At 62.4% G+C, this 17,131-nt stretch overlaps 1 protein-coding gene across 2 annotated transcripts; it reads left to right on the top strand.

The window, feature by feature from the left end:
• The first annotated feature begins 1,658 nt into the window (after positions 1 to 1,658).
• Positions 1,659 to 16,978, top strand: GIT1 (GIT ArfGAP 1). Of its 2 annotated transcripts, XM_055402528.2 has the most exons (21): positions 1,659 to 1,964; positions 7,781 to 7,914; positions 8,280 to 8,392; positions 8,513 to 8,618; positions 9,127 to 9,344; positions 9,430 to 9,524; positions 9,861 to 9,903; positions 11,721 to 11,747; positions 11,936 to 11,984; positions 12,367 to 12,439; positions 13,007 to 13,104; positions 13,462 to 13,573; positions 13,676 to 13,809; positions 13,899 to 14,051; positions 14,149 to 14,379; positions 14,475 to 14,528; positions 14,712 to 14,798; positions 14,914 to 14,987; positions 15,087 to 15,269; positions 15,390 to 15,453; positions 15,614 to 16,978. In XM_055402528.2, the coding sequence occupies exons 1-21, from the start codon at positions 1,913 to 1,915 to the stop codon at positions 15,824 to 15,826; spliced, it is 2,313 nt and encodes a 770-aa protein (XP_055258503.1). In that variant the 5' UTR covers positions 1,659 to 1,912; the 3' UTR covers positions 15,827 to 16,978. The 2 variants fall into 2 exon arrangements, with proteins under 2 accessions (XP_055258503.1, XP_055258495.1); XM_055402520.2 differs by lacking the exon at positions 11,721 to 11,747 and having other exon boundaries at positions 1,777 to 1,964.
• Positions 16,979 to 17,131: the final 153 nt, after the last annotated feature.

The raw sequence follows: 17,131 nt of genomic DNA, 5'->3' as shown, positions 1-17,131 counted from the left end.
CCAGCTGCCACGTGCTCGAGACGCGCCCACACAGCAGAGAAACAAAGACAGCCAAGCAATGGGGCTGCCAGCAGCCGCCTCGACATTTAATAAATGAAATTCCATTGCTGGGGGTCGATCAGGGGTGAACAGGCGGCCACAGCTTGTGGGCTGGGCGCCCGGTAAGAGCGGCCAGGCCACTCCTCCCATCACCAGGGATGGGGCCACCAACCCCACGGACTGACTCCTCGGTGAGGGTGCAGCACGGGGCGGCAGGTGGTACCCCCCACCCGACCCCGCGAGGTATCTTTGCTCGCAGAAATCCTGCCAGATGAGCGGCTGGCTATGGGGGGAGGGGATGCCTGCCAGATATTTTTTTTAAGGTGCGATTATAAATACACCCTGTGGATCGCAATCTCAAACAAACTTGTCAATCTGGGCTGCAGCGAAAGGCGATGGAGGCAGCCTTGCATATATTTCGGGTGGTGTGACTCATGAGCATTACTTATCTCCCCCAGGGAAGCAGCCTGCCACCCACAAGTCACTGCTGCTCTGGCACCGCCGGGATAAAATGAGCCAACTCCGACACCCCTGCCCAAGGACTCCCCTCCAGCCCCCTTGCTTTTGAGCAGGACTCCTGGCCATGGGGAACTCTCCCCTAATCTGGGGAACCTGCCTTAATCGTGTCACCACTACCCTGGCCCTTGGGCCTGGACACCCTTGCCCGCTCCCCACAAACAGAGCGCTGGCCTTTTGCTGCTGCAGAGATGGGGGTTGGGTGCACGTGGGGCACACGTGTATGGGGGAGCATGCTCAGTGCAGGGGTGCACCCATGTGAGGCCTGCGCCTCCTCTCCCTGTCACCCCCACCCCTCCAATGAGTCTCCCCGTGAAGTCCAAGAAGAAAGGCCACCACAGAAAGGATCCCTATATGTTACATGCCCACGCCCTGGACACACACCTCTGGTGGCTCAGAAATCCTGCTGATGTATACAACACTGATACCAAGTGGATATTTCTGCACACAGGCACAGTGGTTACTCCTCAGGAGGTCTTAAAAAAAAAAACTGTCCAGATTCTTCCCTCTCTGGATGAAAGCATGGAGGACGGATAGATGTCTTTTTAGCCCGGAGACTGCGGGATTCGCTGCATAACCTCTGGCACCTGGCCGTCCATCTTGTTGGCGGTGGGCTAGTCAGCAAGAGTGTGACCACACACACACACCTGGACACACAAATGTGGATACAAGGAGGGACCGGGACGCACAATTCAACCCAAACAGACAAGCGGGTACCTCGAACCACAGCCCCTGGATAAGGGGGCCTGGGGCCTCCAGCTCCTCACTCTTCTCTGATCCCCAGGGGTCACTGTCCCTGGGGCCGAGCTCCTCAGGCCATCCTCCACCTCGAGTATGAAGGGGACGAGGCTGTGAGGCGAACTCGCAGCGTCTCGGCGGCAGGGGCGCACCGAGGCCCGGGCCGTAGGCGGCGCTGCGCGCTCGGGCCTGGCGGCGGCGGCGGCCCCTTTAAGCGCCCCCGCCCCCTCCCGCCCGCGCTCCCGGCTTCCTTTCTCCGGGAGGCGCGGCGGGCCGGGCCTGGCGGCGGGGCGGGTGTGCGGGCCGCCCCTCCCCCGGTGGGCCGGGCCTGCGCCGCTTCCTGCAGGAGCGGCCCGGAGCCGCGCAGGGGGCGGAGAGAGCGAGCGGCGGCGGGGCGGCGCGGGGCGGCGCGGGGCGGAGGGCGCCCGAGGGCGAGCGGGCGGGCGGGCACGGCGGGTTCCGGGCCAGCCCCGGGGGCGGACGGTTGGCCGGGCGCGCGGAGCCTAGCCGGGGCCTTGCCGGAGCCGGGCCGGGCAGCAGGGGCCGCCGCCGCCGCCCGGGCCCGCCGCCCGCGCCCCCCACGCTGGCCCAGAGGGCTGCGGCCGCGTCGCCGCTGAGGATGTCCCGGAAGGGGCCGCGAGCGGAGGTGTGTGCGGACTGCAGCGCCCCGGGTAAGCGGCGCCGGGCCGGGGGCGGGACCGCGCACCGAGGCGCCGCCGGGCGGGCGCCGGGGCCTGCCGGGCGCGCCGTGAGGGGCCGGAGGGCGGGGCGGGGCTGGGGGCTGCGGCCTCAGGCCTGCGGTCTCGGCCCCCGCCCGGGCCGCTGCGGAGCCGCGTCCTTGGTGGGAGGGCCGCTCGGGGGGCCGCGGCTTGCTCGCGTCCGTGGGCCAGCGAGGAAGGACATTCCCGGCGCCGCCTCCCGCCCCTCAGCTGGCGCCCCCCACCCTCCCCCGCTCCCCCCGCCTTCCAGCTCTGGATCCAAACGGAAGCGCCAGCCTGGGGTGGCCAGGAGGACTGTGGCGGGGGCCGGCCGGGCTTTGGAGGTGGGGGCGAGGGTGGTTTTGTGTCATCTCGGGGCCACCCCCGCGTCTTGCACCTGCTGCTCGCATGGTCTGCGCGCCCGCTGGGGTAGCGGAGGGCAGGGGGCAGAAAGCCGGGCAGATGGGCTGGGGTGGGGGCGGTGGGGGTTGTCTGGCTGCTGTTTTCTCGGGAGCAGACGGCGGGGTGGCTGCTCCTAGGACTCCCTGCCCCTGGCTCCCAAGGCTCCTCACAGGGCCTGGTGTTGAGAGCCACCACAAGCTTGGGCATCGTCCCCTGAGGCGTCCCCAGGCCTGGTAACTGGGGACAACGAGCCTCAGCTTTTCCTGTGCTACAGTAAGGCCTGCTTGGAAGGTGGGCTTGGCCTTACCCCAGCCTGGGCACAGACTCTCTCCCTGTCTCCTAGCCCAGCCTGATCAGAAATGGGTAGGGAGCACGCGGAGGGGCGCCTACATTCCCCGGACCCACCTGGCTTTGTGACCTGCCTCCTGGCTGTATTTTCCGTGCTGTTTCCCTTCTTTCCACCTAGTCAGGTCCAGGCCGATGTGAAACCCCCCTGACCTGCCAAGGAAGTGAGGAGAAATGACCCGGAAAGGCTGCTCCCTTCTGATGTGGGGGGACACTGCCAGTGATCAGGCTCCTCAGCTGGCTTGGGGAAAGGAAGCCCTGGCCCTTGACCATCCTCTCTTTAGAAGAGGAGCTATCTCCTTGGGAGACCTCCGGGGAGGCTCATGGGGCGGCAGGGGTGGGGGTGGGGTGCGTTCCATGAACTCCAGGAGGACTCTGGGCACAATTAAGTGGAGAGTGTGGGGTGCCGTTTTGTGGCCCATAACTTCCTGCCACCCTTTGGACAGGTCCAGGGCTTCCCTGGTGGCTCAGTGGTAAAGAATCCACCTGCCAATGCAAGAGACCTAGGTTCAATCCCAGGGTCGGGAAGATCCCCTGGAGAAGGAAATGGCACCCCACTCCAGTATCCTTGCCTAGGAAATCCTATGGAGAGAGGAACCTAGAGGGCTACAGTCTAGGGGGTTGCAGAAGAGTCAAACACGTCTGAGAGAGTAAATAACAACAGGACCCCAACAGGTTGAGACCCACAGATGCTCTGGTGGTTTCAATGGCTCCAAGCTTGAGTGTTTGGGAACTGTTGGAGCCTGGCAGGAGCATGGTGGTCTGGGTGGTTGTGACCCTGAGGCCTCCTCTCAGGACATGTCATGGTCTAGAGGGCCCTGAGGAAGCTGTGTGTCCAGGGATGTGGGGTGTCCGTACCTCTGGTTAGTTAGAAACTACTATTTCCTCCCCCCCCAGCTGCAGGCAGGTCTGGGGAATGAAGGGCTAAGATCAGGGCTTGCCTTCTGTGTGTTGGTCTGAGGCTGTTCTGCCCCTCTGCCCGCCTGCCCCTCTGCCCCGTGGAAGGAGGGAAGGAGCGTTGGTGGGGAGGGAAGGTGTGGCAGGGAGGGGGTTGCTTAACAGACACTTTATCATGGAAACCTGGATTTTTGTGTTGCCTTTGTTTCCAGCTTACTCTGTGACTCATGGCAAGACTTTTCTCATGCTGAGTCTCAGTTTCCTCAACTCTCAGGCCAAGAAGTTGGAGTAGAAATGGTTTTTGAGGACTGTCCCATCTCCAAGTCTGCGGTCCTGATTCTGGGCAGGGGGACGCAGGGCGGCATTAGCAAGGCAGTTGTCCTTTCTCCATCGCCTTTGACTACTTGATTGGAAGCCTCTGGACGCCCAGTGGGCATGGACAGGAGTGGTGTGTCTCTCATGTGTTGGGGTGCCTGGCTCCTATCCCCAGTCCTCATCCCACAGAGTCCTGCGTGCTCCTGGGAACCTCCTCCCTCCCTCCCGCACCCCCCTGGCCCTATCCAGAATGCAGTTCAGGAGGAGGCAGTTGGTGAGGTGAGGATGTGAGTTGTGCAGGGTGCTGATGAAGTCTTGCTCACTCCAGCACCCAGCATGGTTTCTAGCACAGAGCAGGCATCCCCCCAAGGGACTGGAGGCTTCTCAGGACCCTGACTTCTCCTTGGGGCATTTTTCCGTCTGGGACCTGGAACAGCCCCAGGAAGAGGCTGGAGGGAAACTAGCAGTTTGGAGCCCAGGCCCAGAGCCCCCTTATTGGTGTGTGATCCTACCTGAAGTCGTAGGCTTCTCACCGTATTCAGAGCCCTGCAGACCCAGCCCTGGCAGTGGGGTCGTGGTCTCTTTGGGGTTGGTTAATTTGCGGGGTCTTGAGGTGAAAGGTAAGATGAGCCTTACCCCAAAGAGCCCCATCCTCCTCCTCCCAGGCCTGGGCGCATGAGACAAGTCTGAGTGTGTTGTGAGCATGGCACGGCTGGCGGCTAGTACCGCCTCACCAGGCAACGTCTGTGACCCTGCCTGCCTTGGGAAGCCTGGAGGATGTGTGTCTCCCCTGCCCACCTGTCCACTCCACCTGCCGCACAGCCAGCTCATCTCTAAGGGCCTGCCTCTCATGCCCTGGGCCCCTGAGCAGCCCCTGGCACAGGCGTGAATCCCTCACAATGCCCATCTTAACAGGCATCCTGAGTGAGCAAGGCTGGCCACCAGCTAAAGGCATCTGGGAACCTGCAGTCTCATTTGTCTCTTCATGATGTAAATTGTGGCGGGGGGTGAATGCTGAGCTTTTACTGAGGTGTAGCTTATGTACCCCTGGAGAAGGAAATGGCAACCCACTCCAGTATTCTTGCCTGGAACATCCCATGGACAGAGGAGCCGGGGTGGGGGGTGGGGGGGCCTACAGTCCATGGGGTCGCAGAGAGTCAGACACGAGTGAGCACACACAACTGTACAATGAAGTGCCTGTACCTTACTCTGTAGCCTGATGAGTCTTTACCTGTATACGTACGTACATAACTCTGTAGCCACAACTCCGATCCAGAAGTAGAGCCCGCCCCACACTCTACAGGGCTTTGTGTCAACGCCCGACCCCACCCCCACAGGGAACCGCCATTGTGACCTCTGTCCCCTTGGAGTAGATTACTCTTGCCTGCTTTCAAGATGATGGGCTTCTCCCTCTTGTCCAGGTACCTAGATAGGAAAGGCTGGCTACTGGCCCCAGAGACCACTGGGTGGTGACGTGAATTCCCCTTAGTAGCGGGCTCCATGGGCTGGGTGCTGATTCACAGTATTCCAGGACTCCTGCCACTTGACCACACACGTTGGACCCCTGTGCCCCAGCCCCACCCCCCACCGCCAGCTGAGGCAGGAAAGTTGGCAGATGCTGAGGAGGTGACTGCACCCCCTAACCCTCACGTTCCCTGTCCCTTCTGCCCCGAGTTTGGTCCTGGAAGCCTTTTAGGGGGCACGGGTCCCTTAATCTCAAATTGCAGTAGCCGTTTGACTTTCAGAACCCCTTCCTGGCCTTTCAGCTTCAGAACAGGCCTAGGTGGGGCATGGGGGTGCCTGCTGGGGGAGGCCCAGGCCCCTTGGGCAGAGGAAGTAGGGAGCAGAATGACCCATTTATGTCACCTAGAACCAAACTGGCACCATTGTGCCCCAGACCAGGACAGTGTTCCCCTGCCCACCCGGTTCAGGTCACTATAGGAGAGTGGGGGGACCCCTTTGTCCAGATCCTGGTCTCTGCCGCCTTCAGGGGTTATCCTGTCTGCTTTGGCGCTGGATGGCTGGCCAGCCCTCCCAGGCCTAGCTTCTCCGGGAGGGCCACAGGCTTGGGGTGGAGGCCTTAGAGCGGCCCATTTATGATCCTGGCCTGGGCGGCTCCCTGCTGACAGGAAACCCCACCATTTCAACAAGAGGAATTTGGGCTGTGTCATTTCCAGCTTCCTGCCTCCGCTTGCCGGAGGTGGCTGGCAGGCAGACCCCTGACCCACTGGCGTTTGGAGCGGGGGAGGGAGCTTTCCTTGCCTGAGGGCCAGACCGGTTGGGTCAAGCCGGCGCTCCTGTTTGCTCTAGGGCTCCCCCTCTTGGCAGAGATGGTGGCCCCCAGAGTCAGCCTGTGATGAAGGTGGGTGGGGGCACCTCCTGTACCCCTCTGTCCTGTTTTGGGGGCAGATCCCTAAAACCCAGACCCAGAGAGCAGGGCCACTCCTTCCTCTTCCTGTTTCTGTGCCATGGAGGAGACACCATTGCGGCTCAGGCTGTCCTGACTCAGTTTCCTCACAGTCCTCTGGGGAACGATGATGGACATCCTCGCAGGGAAGGGCCTGAGAACTGCCTTCTGCTTGGAGAGGCTCTCATTACCCCTAGCCTGTCCCCTCCCCCAGTGGGGACCACTGTGGACAATTTGAGCACTAGGGGCAAGGCAGAGAGCCAGCCCCCACCCCACCCCACAGGATGGGGCTTCCTGGGACGGGCGGGGGCCTGGGCAGAGCAGAGAGTCCTGGGAGAGCGGCTCCCCGCCCCCATGCTCCGGCCACACACAATGGCCGCTTTCTCCCCTGTGACCTTTCCGCAGCCTGAGCTGTATGCAGCTGTCTCCTCCCCCTCCCCCAAGGGGCCTGGGGTGGGAGGCATCTCTGCTGCCCTTGAGAAGGACCCCAGGAGCTCCCACCCTTCTCTGGTCCCTCTGCTTGCTTGCAAAAGCTCACTTCTCCTTGAGAAGTAGAGAGTGACTCCCAGGGCTCTCGCCCACTTGGGGTCGCCCACTTCCAGGCTACAGGAGCAGCTTGTGTGGACCTCTAAATACCTGGGTTCACATCCCAGCAATCCCTTGAGTAAGCACCCTAACATCTCTGAGACACGGGTTCCTTGTCAGTGAAGCCAGAGGAGTATTTCCCGCCTTGCCTGACAGTTGTTAGAGGGGCCATACAGACGACACACCCATCTGATCCCCAGTGGGTGCTCGGGCAGTGTTCGTTCCTTTGCCCTCTCCATCCCCCTTAAGTGGGGCTCCAGCTCACCCATCAGTGATGGTGGCAGGAGGCTGTCATGAAAAGGCCTCTTACCTGCCCAGGCGAGGGCAGAGGCGGGCGCCCCTGGAGGGTGTGATGTGTCAGACAGGTGCTCCAGTGACTCCAAAAGAAGCCTGCGTGCAGAGAGTTATGGCACCAGTCTGGATGCAGGAGTGTCTCCGGGGGTGTGGCATGCAGTCCTTGGGGACTCCTGCCTCCCAGGGACAGGGCTAGGGCAGCAGTCTTGTTCCCTGGAGAAGGACTGTGGTCCTGGCAGCAGTAGTTGCAGCACAAGAAGCTGTTTCCTCCAAGGAGGCCCTGGGGACCACACCTCCCCAGGGGGCAGAGACATGTAGGAAAGGGCTTGGCTCCATCAGTGGCCACTGGAGCAAGCCTTTGGGGAGTTCCTCCCTCCCTCCTCCAGAGCTCAGCGCCCTCCTCAGTGGCCCAGCTCCCCAGGCCTTAGGGGACTGAGTGTGCAAATTGTGCATGGAGATCTAAGCACGGTGCAGGGCCAGGGCCGTGCGCGGGAGGCTTACCTGCATCTGGCTGTGGCTGACCGTTGGCCCCACTCGCCCACAGACCCCGGCTGGGCCTCCATCAGCAGGGGCGTGCTGGTGTGTGACGAGTGCTGCAGCGTGCACCGGAGCCTGGGGCGCCACATCTCCATCGTCAAGCACCTCCGCCACAGCGCCTGGCCCCCCACCCTGCTGCAGGTACCAGGGTGGGCGTGCTGAGTGCAGGCACACTTCCCCTGCGCCCACACACAGCTGCCTGGGGCTCCCACCCGCAGCAGAGCCTAGTCCTGCCCCTTGCCGCCTGGGCACAGACCTGGGCGTTCACCCCAGCTCCGCCACTTCTGAGCGTGTAGTATGGAGCTTAACCGCTGAGGGCCTCAGCGTGCCCACCACGACCCCCGAAGTGCTCAACCAGACCCCACATCCTTGGATGGCCAGTCTGGGTTGGGGGTGTGACAGTGCCAGGCACACAGTAGGCCTGCTGGTGCCACGTCCAGTCCGGGGCCCTGAGGCATCTGCTGGTGCACAGTGGGCACGCTCACTCTGGCGCCTCCTGCCCACAGATGGTGCACACGCTCGCCAGCAACGGGGCCAACTCCATCTGGGAGCACTCCCTGCTGGACCCCGCGCAGGTGCAGAGCGGCCGGCGTAAAGCCAACCCCCAAGACAAAGTCCAGTGAGTCAGGCGTGAGGGGTGGGGGCTGTGGCCGTGCGGTCGGGACACGAGCCTGGGAGGCGGCCGGGTGGCTGACCTCTCCCGCTCTGCTCCCCGTTTCCTCCTGCGTGCCCCTTGCAGCCCCATCAAGTCCGAGTTCATCAGGGCCAAGTACCAGATGCTGGCTTTTGTGCACAAACTGCCCTGCCGGGATGACGATGGAGTCACCGCCAAAGACCTCAGCAAGGTCTGTGGGGCCCCTCGGCAGGGGACCGGGCCCATCCTCACCCATGATGCCATCCACACTGATCCCTAGGTCCCCAAGGCAGCCCGGTCGGTGGGCACAGTGGAAGGACAGGATTGCACGTTCAGGCCACGTGCGATCAAGGCCCTTCGGCTAGCAAGTGCGCATGCAAGGCTAAAATTGGGCAGCCGCCGCCCAACAGCCAGAAAACGCTGGGCAGAGCCTCCATTTTCTCATCTGTAAAATGGAAAAGAAAGAGCATCTACCTCGTAGACAATGTCTGTTCTAAGCCGAGCACGCTGCATGCACGCGGTCGATGGTCAGCAGTGATTGACTGCAGCTGTGATTACTGGGCGTGAACTGCTGGTGGGAAGCCCTTGGTCCGCCCTGACAACCTAGCTGCAGCCGGGTCCTGGAAGCTGGCCAGAGTCCCAGGGGGCCTGGACTAGGTGCTGTGGCGGGGACGGGGAGGGCACGAACACCCATTTATTGCACACTCTGCTCCTCGCAGCAACTGCACTCAAGCGTGCGAACAGGCAACCTGGAGACATGTCTGCGCCTGCTGTCCCTGGGTGCCCAGGCCAACTTCTTCCACCCAGAAAAGGGCACCACACCTCTGCATGTAGCTGCCAAGGCAGGTCAGACGCTGCAGGCCGAGCTGCTTGTGGTGTATGGGGCTGACCCTGGCTCCCCAGATGTTAACGGCCGTACACCCATTGATTATGCCAGGTAAGGGCTGGCCAAAGGGTTAGGCTTGGCCGGGTGTGGGCAATGGACTGCAGCTGAAGGGCTGAGCCGTGTGACCTCCCCACAGGCAGGCGGGGCACCATGAGCTGGCGGAGCGGCTAGTCGAGTGCCAGTACGAGCTCACTGACCGGTTGGCCTTCTATCTCTGTGGACGCAAGCCTGGTGAGCAGAGTGTGGGGCGGGCCTGGTGGGGCCAAGCAGGTGGGACCCAGACACACCCCAGCATCAGGTGCCATGGTGACAGAGCCGGCTGGGGAACAGTGTTGCTAGGCAACTGGCTCCTGTGAAATCGCTGCAGGCTCTAGGCTGCAGCACACTGGGGTAGGGAGTGGGGGTGGGCATAACTTGAAGCCAGTTCCCAGGGCCCTTGGGGGTGGCCTGTCCTCCTCCCTTCCCCTGTCCCTTCCGGCTGCCAAGTCCTGCTCATGACAGTGGGGTGGGCTCCGAGCTGCTGAGGCCACCCAGCACCAGTGACTTGGCATTTTTATTTTTATTCAGATCACAAGAATGGGCATTACATCATCCCACAGATGGCAGACAGGTGAGTGCCCACCTGATGCCCCTTCCCAGAGGCTGCTGGGTGCCATGAGGATACCCAACCCCCAGAACCCCCACCCCCCCCAACTCTTCAGGCTTTAGGGACCTGGGACCCCTGCCCCCACCCCCCTTCAGGGCTTGGAAACACAAGCCCATCACAGTCTGGTCTTCACTCCCTAATACTGAGCCCCAAGGCAGGTAAGAAATGTCCACTCAGCCTGTGGCCAGCACAGCCTGACCCCGATGGCTGTCAAGCACATAGGGCTTGAGTGCAAGAAACAGCCCTCCACCCCCAGACCAGGAACTCTGGGTTCTGTTACCAGGGGCACTGACCCCAACTGTCAAATCTTTAGACACATTTTTGCTCTTCAGTGAAAACATGTGGACCCCGTGAGTTTGACTAACTTTGGGGTTCTGCCAGGCTTCTGTGGTGTGCTCAGAAACCGGGCAGGGGCTGGGGGCACAAGGCCAGGAGAGGTGTTTTCCGCCCCTTGTGTGAGAGGCCCCAGGAGCCCAGGCTGTGGGGGGTGCGCACAAGATGGGCGCTTGCGCCACCTGGTGGCTGCCCGTGGTGGCCGAACTGTGCCTGCTGGCCTGGATCTGGAGAGGCTTCCTCCCGTTTCGAAGCCCACGTGGGCAGACGGCCATGGTCAGGCCTGGACCCCTCTGGTCCTCGAGCCCCAGATCTTCTCTGTTCTGAGACCCCCAAGACTCCCCCCGTTTCTATGGTCTGATTCTGCCTGGTGTGTTTGCCTGCTGTGTCTGTCTGTATGTTGTAAACACACACAGGCGGGTTCTCAATGAGATGCTAACTGAGCACCTTTGCGGTGCCAGCTGTTATTGGCCCTGGAACACAGAGGTAACTCAGGCATGATCCCGGTCCTTAGGGGTATCACCATCCCGACAGGGTGGGCAGGGCCCTAGTCAACTGCAGTCCTGTGTAGGGAGTGTGGCCAGAGAGCAAAGGCACAGACATGAGAAACGCTGTGCGAGGAGCTGCAGGCAGACCGTGTGGCTGGAGCATGGGAGAGGCAGGGAATCCCTGGAGCAGGACTGGACGAGAGATGGGGGAGAGAGTGGCTGGTGCTGAGCCCTGACGCGAGTTGTGACTGTCGTGGGAGCAGAGAGGCTTTAACATGGATGTGTGGAGTCCGCTCTGCCACTGACCGGTTGTGTGAGTGCAGCCAGGCTCCGTAACCTCTCTGAACCTTAGTTATCTTTCTGGGCTGTTAAGATTAAATAAGATAGTGCACACAAAGCATTAAGGTTTTTTTTTTTGCTGCGCCACATGGCTTATAGGATTTTGATTCCCCAACCAGGGATTGAACCCAGGACCCAGCAATGAAAATGCTAAATGCTAACCACTAGATCGCCAGGGAATTCCTTTTGTTGAAGTGTGTCATACATATCATTATTGAAAAAGTTTCTAAGGCCAGAATGGCGCAGCCGGATGTGTCCAAAATGCCCTGGCTTGTGGCTGAATAGAGGATTGCAGGGGCAGGACTGGACGCAGGAAGATGAGTGAAAAATGCTGCCAAAGACCAGGCAGGAGGATGAAACGGTAGCACCTGGGGAAGGCTTGGCCAGGGCCGGAGGCTGCAGGAGGCTGCAGGTCACTCCTAGGAACTGACATTGGTGCAGGGCGACTGGGTCATGCCAGCTGCTGAGGAGTGGGCTGGGGAAGACGAGCTGGGTTTGGTACACTCAGGTCTGGCATGTGCATGGAGATGGGTCTGAGTTTGACGCGGGAGGTGTGTGCCTTGCTCCTGGGTAATTGCCACCTTGTCCTGTTCTTTCCTCTGCTGCCTCCTCTGGACTTAGATCTCGGCAAAAGTGCATGTCTCAGAGGTATACGTGCCTGCTCGGGGACAGGCCCTGGAGGCGGGGTGGGGCAGAGAGGCACTTGGTGTGCAGCACCTGGGGTGTCATCTCCCTGGGGTCCCTGCATGTTTGGGAGGTCACTGGCAGGGCCCTGCCGCCTCTCACATCCGGCCTCTCCTCTGCTCCCTGTGCCCATCTCCTGCCTTCGTCCACAGCCTGGACCTGTCTGAGTTGGCCAAAGCTGCCAAGAAGAAGCTGCAGGCGGTGAGTATGCTCAGACAGGTCCCCCATCCCTGACCCTCTGTTCCTGTGACTGCCCCGCCCTCTAGTCTCCCCAGTCTCCTGTCTCCCACCTCCCACTGTTCGTCTGTGACCCTGACTCTGCCCTCCTACAGCTCCCAGGGGACTTCCTGAGTCTCTACCCTCAGGGGCACTAACCGTCCGCTCTAGTCTCCCTCTTTCTTCTACCTCAGAGCTGGGCAGACAGACCCCTGCCCTGGTTTCCAGTTGAGACTGGGGGTAGAGCTGGGCAACACAAGGGACACCCTAGTCATTGCCCACATCGCACAAGACCCTGGGGCACTGGCTCAGTTGGCACTGGGGCTGGCTGAACTGTCAGGGCCTGGATCCCCTTCTCTTCCTCCAGCTCAGCAACCGGCTTTTTGAGGAACTAGCCATGGACGTGTATGACGAGGTGGATCGAAGAGAAAATGACGCTGGTGAGCCAGGAGGGCATGGAAGTCTTGGGCAGAGGGGACAGAGGACCTGCCAGCCGGGGAGGGCTGGGACCTGGGTGGCCCTTTCACCAGGACTAGGAAGAGGTACCTGGCTTGGTCTGCTTGGCAGGCCTGCCCGTGAGCTCCGCCAGCTGGGAGCCCAGCGGCCCCGGCGGGTGGGCAGAGCTGCTGAGCTGGAGGCAGCCAGCCTGCTCCTCTCCCCAGCCCCCTGGACCGGGGCTCCTCTCTGCCCAGCGGCCGCCCTCTCTGGCTCTTTCCCCAGCCCCGCTCCGCCCCCTCCATCCCTCCTTCCTGGCTATAGCAGATTCCAGACCAGAGGCGGGAGGAAGTCTCCTCGTTCTGTTGTCAGTCCCCAGCTAGCCTCGCCCAGCCGTTCCCTGACCCAGCCCAGTGTCCCGTGTCCAGAGACCATTTGTGTTCCGAATATCAGTGTTCGGGGCCCTGCGGGCCTGGGAAGGAGCTCTGAAGGTGGTGCTCCGGCCCTCCCGCCCCGGCCTGTCCCGCGGGCCCAGCCCCCGTGGACAGTCTGCCCCTGCCCCTCCCGCACAGTGTGGCTGGCAACCCAGAACCACAGCACCCTGGTGACGGAGCGCAGCGCCGTGCCCTTCCTGCCCGTGAACCCCGAGTACTCAGCCACACGGAATCAGGTGAGCGGCTGGACGGGCCTGGGGCCATCTCTTCCCTTGCTGGGTCACAGCACTGAGGGGGCCCTGCCCTTCCCTTCCCGGCAGGAAGGCCATTGTTTGCTGCTCTTCCCCACTCCTGGCCGAGGCCTCGCCCTGGCCTCTGGCTCCAGGATGTGGGAATGGGGAGGAGGCTGTTCTTTTGAGCCTTCGGTGAGCAGCCTCTGGGCGCTGTCCCAACCTCTGAGAGCTCCCCCTAGGCCCTCCACGTCTGTGTCACCCTGGGCTGGGCTCCTTGGATGGCCTGGCTGCTTTGTCCCCAACGCTTCACGTCAGCCACATGGGCCGCCTCACACCAGCCCGGCCCTGCCTCCCTCCCAGGGGCGACAGAAGCTGGCCCGCTTTAACGCCCGGGAGTTTGCCACCTTGATCATCGACATCCTCAGCGAGGCCAAGAGGAGACAGCAGGGCAAGAGCCTGGGCAGCCCCACAGGTGGGAAGGGCGCGGGCGCCGCTCCAGGATGTGCTCCCTCCCGGGGTGGCGCGGTGCACGGGCTGCGGGCCTGGGCCCTGAGTGACAGGACTGTGCCCTCAGACAACCTCGAGCTGTCCGCACGGGGCCAGAGCGACCTGGACGACCAGCACGACTACGACAGTGTGGCCTCGGACGAGGACACGGACCAGGAGCCCCTGCGCAGTGCCGGTGCCACGCGGAACAACCGAGCTCGGGTCCGAGAGCCGCCCCGACCCCCCCAACTCCTCATATTCTGGGGCCCCAGTGCCGACGAGGGGGCTAACCGGCCCATTTCCCTCTGCAGAGTATGGACTCCTCAGACCTGTCGGACGGGGCCGTGACGCTGCAGGAGTACCTGGAGCTGAAGAAGGCCCTGGCCGCCTCTGAGGCCAAGGTGCAGCAGCTCATGAAGGTTAATAGCAGCCTGAGCGATGAGCTCCGGAGGCTGCAGAGGGAGGTGAGGATGGAGTTCCCGGCCCGGCTGGGCGGGGAAGGGGCATGTTCCTGGAGGCGGCAGTGCTGCCCGGGGTTTCTGACGCCCGTCTCACTCTCAGATCCATAAGCTGCAGGCCGAGAACCTGCAGATCCGGCAGCCACCAGGGCCGGTGCCCACACCCCCTCTCCCCAGCGAGCGAGCTGAGCACGCACCCGTGGGGCCTGGCGGGAGCACCCACCGCAGGGACCGCCAGGCCTTTTCCATGTATGAACCAGGCTCCGCCCTGAAGCCCTTTGGGGGCCCTCCTGGGGACGAGCTCACCACCCGGCTCCAGCCTTTCCACAGCACCGTGAGCCACCTGCGGGGCCCAGGGAGGTGGGGTGGGGTGGGGACAGGGCTGGGACCAGCGCACGGCCCCCTGTGACCCCCCTGTGCCACCCCCAGGAGCTGGAGGACGACGCCATCTATTCAGTGCACGTCCCTGCCGGCCTTTACCGGGTAAGCAGGGCCTGGGAAGTGGGTCCGTTCCCACAAGTAGGTTCTGGGCCCCAGCGGATGACAGACTTTGCGGGACGCTGGGCACAGGGTAACTGGACACACGGTCTCAGCCTCGCTGCAGGGAAGCCGCAAGGCGGGGGGGTGGGGAGGAGGAGACTGACTCCAGCCCTGCCTGGGTTTCAGATCCGGAAGGGGGTGTCGGCCTCAGCTGTGCCCTTCACTCCCTCCTCCCCACTGCTGTCGTGCTCCCAGGAAGGAAGCCGCCACACGGTAACGAGCATCCCCAGGGCCCAAGGGAGGGTCGGGCTGAGAGAGGTGTGTTGATGAGGTAACACGGGTCCGCGAGCACACCCCTCACCTGCCGCCCCGGCCCTGTGCCCTCCAGAGCAAGCTCTCCCGCCACGGCAGCGGCGCAGACAGTGACTATGAGAACACGCAAAGTGCGGACCCGCTGCTGGGGTGAGGCACCGTGGGGAAGGGGGATGGTGGCCCCCGAGCATCCGTGAGGGTGTCTGCAAGGGGCCTCACGGCTGAAATCCCGTCCCTCTCTAACCGCAGCCTGGAAGGGAAGAGGTTTCTGGAGCTGGGCAAGGAAGAGGACTTCCACCCAGAGTTGGAAAGCCTGGATGGCGACCTCGACCCCGGACTTCCCAGCACGGAGGATGTCATCCTGAAGACGGAGCAGGTCACCAAGAACATTCAGGAGCTACTGAGGGCTGCCCAGGAATTCAAGCACGACAGGTACGGAGGTGGGCGGAGGCTCACACAGGCTTCTGGGGTGTTGCAGAGGACAAGGGAGGGACCAGTGCTCCGCTGTCCCGGGACCCTTCCCTCACTTACCCTTCCCTCCCCCCCACCCAGCTTTGTTCCCTGCTCAGAGAAAATCCATCTGGCTGTGACTGAGATGGCCTCTCTCTTTCCAAAGGTACAGGGGCCAGAGAAGGGAGCTGGAGGGGGCGGGGGGTGCCTCAGGGTGGGGCAGGTGTGGAGAGTCTGACAGCGCCGGCCTGGTTGGACCCCTGGACCCTCGGGGCCCCATCACGGCTCGTGGTTGGTTTGACGTACAAGGCCCAACTGCTCCACAGAGGCCCGCCCTGGAGCCCGTGCGAAGCTCGCTGCGGCTGCTCAATGCCAGCGCCTACAGGCTGCAGAGTGAGTGCCGGAAGACGGTGCCCCCGGAGCCCGGCGCCCCCGTGGACTTCCAGCTGCTGACTCAGCAGGTGATCCAGTGCGCCTACGACATCGCCAAGGCCGCCAAGCAGCTGGTCACCATCACCACCCGCGAGAAGAAGCAGTGACCACTGTCCCCGAACCCTTACCCGCACCCTGGGACCTCACTGGCCGTGGGAGCTGGGCCACTCCAGACACTCATCCCCACCCCCCACTGAGCCGCTGGCGCAAGTGCCCTTAGCGCTGCCACTGTCCCCGGCAGCCAGGTGCCCTGGTGCCCGTCCCCCTCGAGCCCCCAAGGATGGGGAGGTGAGGTGGCAGGAGCTTCTGCCCCCACATTCCATGCACCCCTCCCTGTACATAGCCCCCCTCCCCCTCTAGCGTGCAGGGGCCTGCAAGGCGGCACTCCCAACCCCATGCCCTCGGGGGCATCCTCAGCCAAGGGTCGGGTGGGGACACTCCAGTGGGGCAGCTCCCCTGATGCACCCCACCCCCATGAGCCAGTCCAGCCCTCCTGGGGGCTGAGCAGGGGGCATCCCCCCTTGTACATAATACCTGTGGATGTCCCCACCCTGTAGCCACCAGCCCCCTGCTGCTCTCCTTCAATGCCAAACGGCCCCACCTAGGGCACAGGCCCCAACCTGTGTCCCCGGGGTCCCCAGCAGCAAACACTGGAAAAGTCTAATTTTTTTTTTTCCTCTTCTCTCTTCCACCCCTTAATTTTAACGTTGTGGTAACTGAGCGTGCCTGCGTGTGAGTGTGCGGGGCGGCAGTGCCGTTCCAGAGGCCTGGCCCATCTGGGGTTTTGTGAGGGGTGAGGGGACCAGGGTTGGGCATTGACCCCCCCACCATTCGGGGGCCAGGGACTGGGGGAGGGAACCAGCTGGGTCCTGCCCTCTGCCTCCCCTCATTGCTCCCCCCACTCATACCCTCTGTGAACTTAAGGAAAACCACTTCGCTCCATCTCTTCCCCTCCCTTATGGAGGGGAAAAGTGCCGGCTGGGGCAGAGAACTGAGCACCCGAGCCTGGGGCTGGCTCCCTGGGGTCCCTGACTAAGCTGAGAGCCCCTCCCTGTAACCTCCGAGATGCCAGCGCCTGAGGTGTCTGGGTCCCTGGAGCCTGGGCTGCAGCCTGGGGAGGCAGATGGCAGTGCCTACCAGCTCCTCTCCTTGCCCCACCTCTGTCCCAGGGGCCAGGCTCTACCTGTGTGGTGGTGGGTGGGCTGACTGTCAAGACGTGTGTCATGTACATTTGTATCAAAAATAAATAAGTGACCATGTGGTCTTTTCTGATGCTTTGGGAACTATGGGAGGAGGGATCAGGGGGGTGCAGACCTGAAATGGAGAAAGACCAACCTGGCAAAAGTATGAAGCCAGTGAAAACGGTGACTGTTGCAGCCCCCATACTGAAGGGAAGGGAAGCCCCTTGTCTT

This window comes from Moschus berezovskii, chromosome 20 (assembly GCF_049115385.1).
Source record: "Moschus berezovskii isolate FMDL1 chromosome 20, NW_MosBer_1.0, whole genome shotgun sequence".
In the NCBI taxonomy this organism is placed as follows: domain Eukaryota; kingdom Metazoa; phylum Chordata; class Mammalia; order Artiodactyla; family Moschidae; genus Moschus; species Moschus berezovskii.
Note: the sequence above shows the minus strand (reverse complement) of the source record. Positions and strands in the feature narration are given on the sequence as shown.

Coding starts and splice junctions, on each gene's coding strand:
- GIT1 (XM_055402528.2), top strand. CDS start 1,913: ATGTCCCGGAAGGGGCCGCGAGCGGAGGTGTGTGCGGACTGCAGCGCC. Junction 1,965..7,780: donor TGCGGACTGCAGCGCCCCGG/GTAAGCGGCGCC, acceptor ACTCGCCCACAG/ACCCCGGCTGGGCCTCCATC. Junction 8,619..9,126: donor CCGCCAAAGACCTCAGCAAG/GTCTGTGGGGCC, acceptor TGCTCCTCGCAG/CAACTGCACTCAAGCGTGCG.